The sequence below is a fragment of the Tupaia chinensis genome, unplaced genomic scaffold (assembly GCF_000334495.1).
Source record: "Tupaia chinensis unplaced genomic scaffold, TupChi_1.0 Scaffold000159_1, whole genome shotgun sequence".
In the NCBI taxonomy this organism is placed as follows: Eukaryota; Metazoa; Chordata; class Mammalia; order Scandentia; family Tupaiidae; genus Tupaia; species Tupaia belangeri.
Window position 1 is genome coordinate 7,452,141 of NW_006159630.1, and position 6,955 is coordinate 7,459,095.

At 55.0% G+C, this 6,955-nt stretch overlaps 1 protein-coding gene across 1 annotated transcript in view; it reads left to right on the forward strand.

The window, feature by feature from the left end:
- The first annotated feature begins 1,178 nt into the window (after positions 1–1,178).
- Positions 1,179–6,955, forward strand: part of LOC102479943 (CMRF35-like molecule 6) — an 11,512-nt gene continuing 5,735 nt past the window's right edge. Inside the window, exons 1-3 of the mRNA XM_027770818.1 lie at positions 1,179–1,236; positions 1,828–2,160; positions 3,351–3,690. Coding sequence (XP_027626619.1) covers positions 1,179–1,236; positions 1,828–2,160; positions 3,351–3,690 — 731 coding nt within the window. The remainder of the gene's footprint in view (positions 1,237–1,827; positions 2,161–3,350; positions 3,691–6,955) is intronic.

Below are 6,955 nucleotides of genomic sequence, written 5' to 3' on the forward strand. Positions count from 1 at the left end.
GAAGAGGCAGAAAGGCCCAGGGCTCCCTGTGGACCTGGTCACCTAGCTTGGAGCTGGGTTTACTGCCTCCTTCCAAGCTTCTTCCTTTTTGCATATTTTTTAAAACTTTGCCAGAGGGCATGTAGGGTTGCTTGAGAGAAGCAGAGAGGGAGAGGGAGAAAGCCCTTTCTTTTTCTTTCTTTCTTTTCCTTTTTTGGATTGGCAAAAGGGGCTAGAGAAATCAATCCCCGGGGGGATGGCCATGCCGCAATCCCTTCTCCTCCATTCTCCTCCCGGGATCTTGGGCATGCACGCACATGTGCCCAGCGTGAGTTTAAGACACTGGGTCCGGGACTCGAACCGCAGTCGACTACATGGGAGTCCAGCGACATAGCCATTGCACCAACTGCTGGTCCCAAGAGAGAGTACTTCTTAATGGAAGTGGTCACACCATAGTCCTTTCTCTTCCATTTCTCCATCCTGTTGGATCTGGGCACACACCCAGGGTGTTGCTTCACTGAAACACACCTCTGGGGCCGAGACTTGAATTGTATGGTCGGCTCTGTGGGATCAGACTCTGCCATTTTTTTTAAATTTATTTTATACATTGAATCACTATACGACTACAGCTTGTAAAGTAAATTTGCCCAACATGAATACCAGGCTACAGGGCCGGCCCAGGGCTGCTTCTTATCTAGCGATCACGACATTATGACCAGCCCCTGTTGGTCGTCAGCACTGGGGCCAGAGAGGGTGGACGGAGGTGGCTCCGCCCCAGACTGTGCATCCTCACACAGGAAGTGACAAGTGACAGGGGTGGTGAGCCCCAGTGGGAGGAATGGCCCGGTGTGGCTCTGCTGTGCGGAACGGGGAGTGAGGCAGGGGACCGACAGTGAGGGTGTGGGAGGGCGGCATCCCAGCTGACAGGGCCTGGTCATGCCCAGGGGCTGGGAGTGAGAGGGGCCAGCAGCACCGAGTCCCAGGGCACCTGCCCGGGTCCAGGCGGCTCCTTTCCCTGAGGCTCCCGCATCCTGACCAACTGGAGCGCCGGCCTGAGACGGGACTGGACGAGGAGACGAGGGGCAGAAAGCAGAAGTGCACACGGGGACGGGCTCGCTGTGAGGGGCCTGCCTCCCCTCCTGGAACCCTGCTCTGCCCTCTGGGACCCAGCCTGTTCCAGAGACGTCTGTGCTGGAGAAATGACCAGGGGTGGGACCGCGTGGCTGCCCTCAGCTCTGCTCCTCCTGCACATCCCAGGTAAATGGGTTGGTCCTGTCCCAGGACACTCTGTACTGGGTGGGAGAGAGGCAGAGGAGGGGCTGGAGCCGCCAGGAGGACACCAAGGCAGGCGGGGCTGGGAGGGCAGGAGTGGAGGGACACGAGGAGCATCAGCATTTGCCTCCCAGGTGACAAGGAGGCTGGGGTACAGTGCGGCGAAGTTGTGCTCCCTACATCTTGGAAGGGGTCTGTGATAGTCACAGCTGTAAGGACACAGTCCGAAGTGCCATCCTGGTCCACTACACACACACGTGCACACACACACGCACATGCTTGCGGGTGAGCACTCACAGACACAAGCGCACACACATACATGGGAACATTCTCTCTCTCTCACACACACACACAGTGCTGACACACCCCACACCCTTCCTGTCTGCAGGGACACCCCTCCACGCACGGCTCTGCCAGGAAGCAGCTCCTCGATCCCTCAGTCCAGTCCCTGGGTCTGGCAAGGCCTGTCTCCCTGCACTGTCTCCTCCAGCTCCTGGAGGCCCTGCAGACCTGAGCCCCGGGACTCCCAGCCTAGGCCATCCGGTGAGGGCCAGGACTTGGGCTTGTGTGTTGCAGGCTGTTTCCCCCTGAGTGGCCCCAGCGCTGTGAGGGGCACCGTGGGCGGGTCCCTGAGGCTGAAGTTTCAGTATGAGCAGAAATTCCAGGCGAATAGCAAGTACTGGTGCAGAAAGCCACACCACCTGCTCTGCGACAAGATCGTGGAGACCCAAGCATCAGAGCTGGAAGTGCGGAGCGGCCGAGTGTCCATCAGGGACCACCCTACCAGCCTCACCTTCATAGTGACCTTGGAGAACCTCACAGAGGAGGACGCAGGCACCTACTGGTCTGCGATTAAGAGACCCTGGGATCTGGATCGCACCCAGCAGGTTGTGGTGTTCGTGTCCCCAGGTGAGTCCCAGCCCACCAACCCCAGGGCTGCAGGTGTCTGCAGCAGGTCTCCCTGAGGACAGAAGAGGGACAGAGGACTGGGTGTCTTAAGGATAGTGATTTGGGACCTGCGGGGTGTGTGTAAGTGTGTATGTGTGCGCATGTACTTTCATATATGTGGGGGGGGCATGTGTGTGTGACAGAGCACCTGTGTCTTCTCTGGAACCTTCCATCTATCCCAGGCCCCTCCCTGTGGCCACACTGACTGTCTCAGGCCTGACCCTCGAGGCGGTGGTGACCGAGGGACAGCCCCGAGCGGGGCCTTTGTGACCTGCCCGTCCTGACAAGAGCCCAGTCCTCTCCGACGGGGACCTGTGTCTTACCTGGACCTGTCCCCGTCCTCACTCTGGGACCAGGACCCCTGTGGCATCTGCTCCCCATCACAGCTGCCCTGACCCTGGCCCCGAGGACCCCGCCCCGTCCCGATGGCTCCTGAGGCAGTGTCCTCGCAGCTGTGGTCCATGAGCACAGAGGGCCAGGCCGGGGGGCCCGCGCCCTCTCAGGCTGACCTGTCTCTCCCTCTCTCTGGCACCTTCTACCAAGTGGGGAACCCAGGGACCCCCTGAAATTGCCTCCCCTCCATGAGGGAGCAGTGGGATCGCAGTGCACTCTCCGACCTCCTGGTCCCCAGCCCTCCTTCGCGTTGCAGGTGACCCCAGTCTGTGTGGGCTGCCCTCGTGGCTCTGACAGTCTCCAGTTCCTGCCCAGGTTTGGATTCTCTTTCCCGCGAGAGCCTGTCCTCACGTGCCTGTGGGATCCTTTGGAACAGTGAGGAACTGGACCGGAGAGACAGAGAGAGAGAGGGAAAGTGAGAAATCACCCACTAGGGAGGATGGCTACGGGGGGATGGTCACGTCACAATCCCTTCTCCTCCATTCTCCTCTCGGGATCTTGGGCACGCACGCACACGCGCCCGGCGTGAGGTTTAAGCCATTCCAGGAAGCGAACCACGGTCGACTACGTGGGAGTCCAGCGACATAGCCATTAAGCTAACTGCTGGTTCCCCCAGCGTGATTTTGAAGGCTCCAGGTCTGGAACTCGAACCTTGGTTGGCCATAGTGGGAATCCAGCACCTTAGCCACCATGCCACCTGCTGCCCCCACCCTAGCAAAAATTTGAAAATAAAATAAAAATAAGAGCGAGGAACTGAAATCGATTTGACGTCCCTGGGTGTGTGAAGGGAAGGCCTTCCTCTAGTCCAGGAGGCTTCACGACAGGCTGCTCTCCGGGGAGTCCGACGGGGGAGGCTCTGTCTAGATTCCTCTCCTGCTCATTCCATCCCGACAGTGACCTGGTCTGTGAGTCAGGGCTCCACAGGGGACAGGGATGGGAGACCAGGTGGGGTCAGAGTCCTGACTGTGTTTTTCCCTCAGCCCCAACCACAAGCTCCAGCCCTGAGAGACCCACACCAGGTCCTCCCACCATCCTGCCAGTGGGCACCTGGTCTACCGCAACCAGACAGGACACCTCGGACCTCAGCCCACAGCCCTGGTAAGGAGCCTGCGGGGCCAGGAGCCTGGGGGCATCTTCTCTAGGTCGGAGTGGGGGGGTTGGGGAGATTTGTGTTTCTCTTCTCCTGGCCCCTCCTTTAGTCAATGATCTCATTCCCAGTTAAGGGATTCCTGCTAAGGTAGTGGTTAAGGGGGCTGGATCCCATGACTGACCAAGGTGTGAGTCCTGGACCCAGAGGTTTCAGCAAGTCAGGCACGTGTGTGGGTGTGCAAAGCCCCAATAGGACAGAGGAATGAAAGAGACCAGATTAACAAGTGGCCACGTTCCAGTGCGGGTGTTCTCTCTCTGCGTGTCTCTCTCTCTCGCAAGCGCGCATGCCCTCCGACAAAAAGAGAGAGAGCGTGCACGAGAGAGAGAGAGAGAGAGAGAGAGAGAGAGAGAAAAGAAGAGGAAGAGGAAAAGGGAAGAAGCTGTTTCTATGAAGTGCCAGGCCCTTTTTCGGGATGGGGCCATGGCAGAAAACCACAGAGACCCACCCCTGCTCTGATGGGAGCTGTGTCCCCTTGGGCGGGTTTGCGTGGTGGACAAGGCAGCACAGAAGTCATGTGACGTGGCAGTCTGCGATGAAAACTGGGAAGAGATATTTCCCACTTGGGTTTGAGGACAATGTGTTGGTGATTGCTGTCTACACAGTATGAGCAAGAAGCCACGCTGAGGGGAGGACATCTAGTGGAGACCCGCAGGGCTGCAGGGTCTGGCACTGGGGTCTGGAGAGACCGCAGTCCAGGCAGGGGGAAGAGTGCCTACAGAAGTCCTCGGAAGGAGCTTCAGGACACTAGCCAGGCATAGGCTGGGAGCAGACGCTGTGGGCTCATCTGGCCCTGCGGAGTCCCTGGCAGAGTCCCCTGCCAACCCACAGCCTGGCCAGTGTCATCGCCCTGAGCTGGGTCATTCGGTCATGTCATTGACAGCCATGAACTTTGCAGAATGCTGTGTAGGTACGGGGCAGGTCCCTCAACCCTGTGCACACAGGAGCAAGGTCTTGACCATGGGAGTACCATCCAGAGGGGCAGGCATTGAACTTACCACCTCCTTACTGACTCCCAGCCCAGAGGGAGCAGCCACCCAGTGCAGAGGCTCACTAGACATCCCCTGGACGGGGTCTGCCTGGGCCCCTAGGTCTCCCCTCACGTCATTTTCATGGGGGTGCCCGCCTCATGCCCATAGTCCTAAGTCTCAAGGACTTATGTGAGTGCACACGTGTGTGTGTGTGTGTGTGTGTGTGTGTGTGTGTGTGTAGTGGTGGTTTTATTTTTTTAGACAGGGTCTTATGTTGAGGTTCTCCTGCCTCTGCTCCCTGAAGTAGCTGAGACTTTGTGCGTTGCCACTGTGCTGGGCCTTAGGGTGGCCACAGCTGGGCCTCAGGGTGGCCACAGATGGGCCTCCTGGGCCACTCCTAGGATGACAGTTCAGGTGCACTGGTCCTCCGTGTCAGGCTGCCTTGTCCACACTGGTCCTAAGCTGGATTGCTGAAGCCACAGGGTTTGGGCATAAGGGACAGGGGGAAAGTGGAGGGACCAGGAGGGATCCCCAGGGGAGGTGGCTCACTGTCCCTGTTTCCCCCCACAGGTCCCTGGTCAGCAGTATCCACTTCTTGCTCCTGGTCTTCCTGAAGTTGCCCCTGCTCCTGGGCATGCTCAGTGCTGTCCTCTGGGTGAATCGGCCTCAGAGAACCTGGGGGAGGCAGAGCCGGCCTGATAATGAGAACTAGGAGCCCCAATGCCCATCGATGTCCTGCCAGGAAACAGCTCCCTGGTGTGCAGGGCAACAACCTTCTGCCCAGTAAATCCATCTCTCAGAATGTTGTTTTTTTGAGGTGTGTCGTTTCCTGTCTTTTCGCATGTATCCACCACCCCCCATTTCTGTTTTTTGTGTTGTGATGTAGATCAGTATCTGGCCAGATACTGGCCCATACCTTTTCTGGCTACCAGAATTGTGAATCAAATAAACCTCTATTCTTTTCTTTAAATTGCCACTGCGTGTGTGTACTCCCTCTCCAGAAGGAGAGACAGAGAGCAAGAGAGGGAAAACGTGCTTCCTAATAGAGTGTGGTCACACCACAATCCCTTCTCTCCATTCTGTCATGATTTGGGACACACACACATTCACCTGGCTTGCTTTCAAGTCTCCATTTGGGACCTGAACCACAGCCAGCCGTGTGGAATTCATCTCTCTTAAGCACTAGGCTGTAGAGCTGGCTCTAAATCTCTCTTCTTTATAAATCACCCAATCTCAGATCACAATCATGGACTAAGACACCCACATTCCAGCCTTGGTGATAGAACATTGTTAATATTTATAGACCTTTAACCCCTTTCTTAAGTACTTTCGTTTCTATCCTCAAGGGATCAAAATCCTGAATTTTATGTTCACCATTTCCTTGTTTTAAGGGCTTTGCCAAGTATGCATACACACACAGATGGCAAAAGGGCATATTTTTTAGCTTTTTTTTTTCATTATATTTTTAAGATTCATCATGTTGGGGCCAAAAGTGGTGCAGTGGTTAAGGCTCTGGACTTGCACATGGCTGACAGCAGTTTGAGTCCTAGTTCTGGTGGCCTGAAAATCACACCAGGCATGTGTGCATGTGTGCCCCAAATCCCAGGAGGATAATGAAGGAGAAGGAATTGTGGCATGGCTTGCTCACAGTCTTCTTGGGGTTGAGATCATCCTGAATTGTGTTTTCATCAATAAGCACTTAAGCCTACCTGTGTCCCCATCTCTCTCTCCCCTTAAGTAACTTACATTACTTCTGACCTTGAGATAAACTTTATTCCCTTTTCCCCCAGAAAAAACGCTTCCTTTTCTTCCCTCCCTCCCTTCATTATTTTGTTTTGTTTTAATAATTTGCTATAGAGCACATGTACTCACCTGAAAGAAGGCGAACAAGAGAGACAGAGGGAAAGTGAGAAACAGCTCCCTGAGGGGATGGCCATACTGCACAGTCCGCCGTCCGACTCTTGAGATTTTGGATACACACACGCATGCGGATGTACATGGTCTTTAGTTTCCTTTTGTTGTCCTTTTTCTTCCTTCTCTTCTTTTTTTTCTCTTATTCTTACTCTTCCTTTTCTCCTTCTCTTCTTTTAAAATTTGCTATGATGTTACGAATATCCTTGAACGTATACACTGTATATGTTAAAACTTGCTCATACAGTTCTAGCAGAGAAATTGCTAGGTTTTGCTGCATGTTCTTTTTTTTTTTTTTTTAAGGGAGGGAGAGATTTTTGCTATAGGGCCTTGT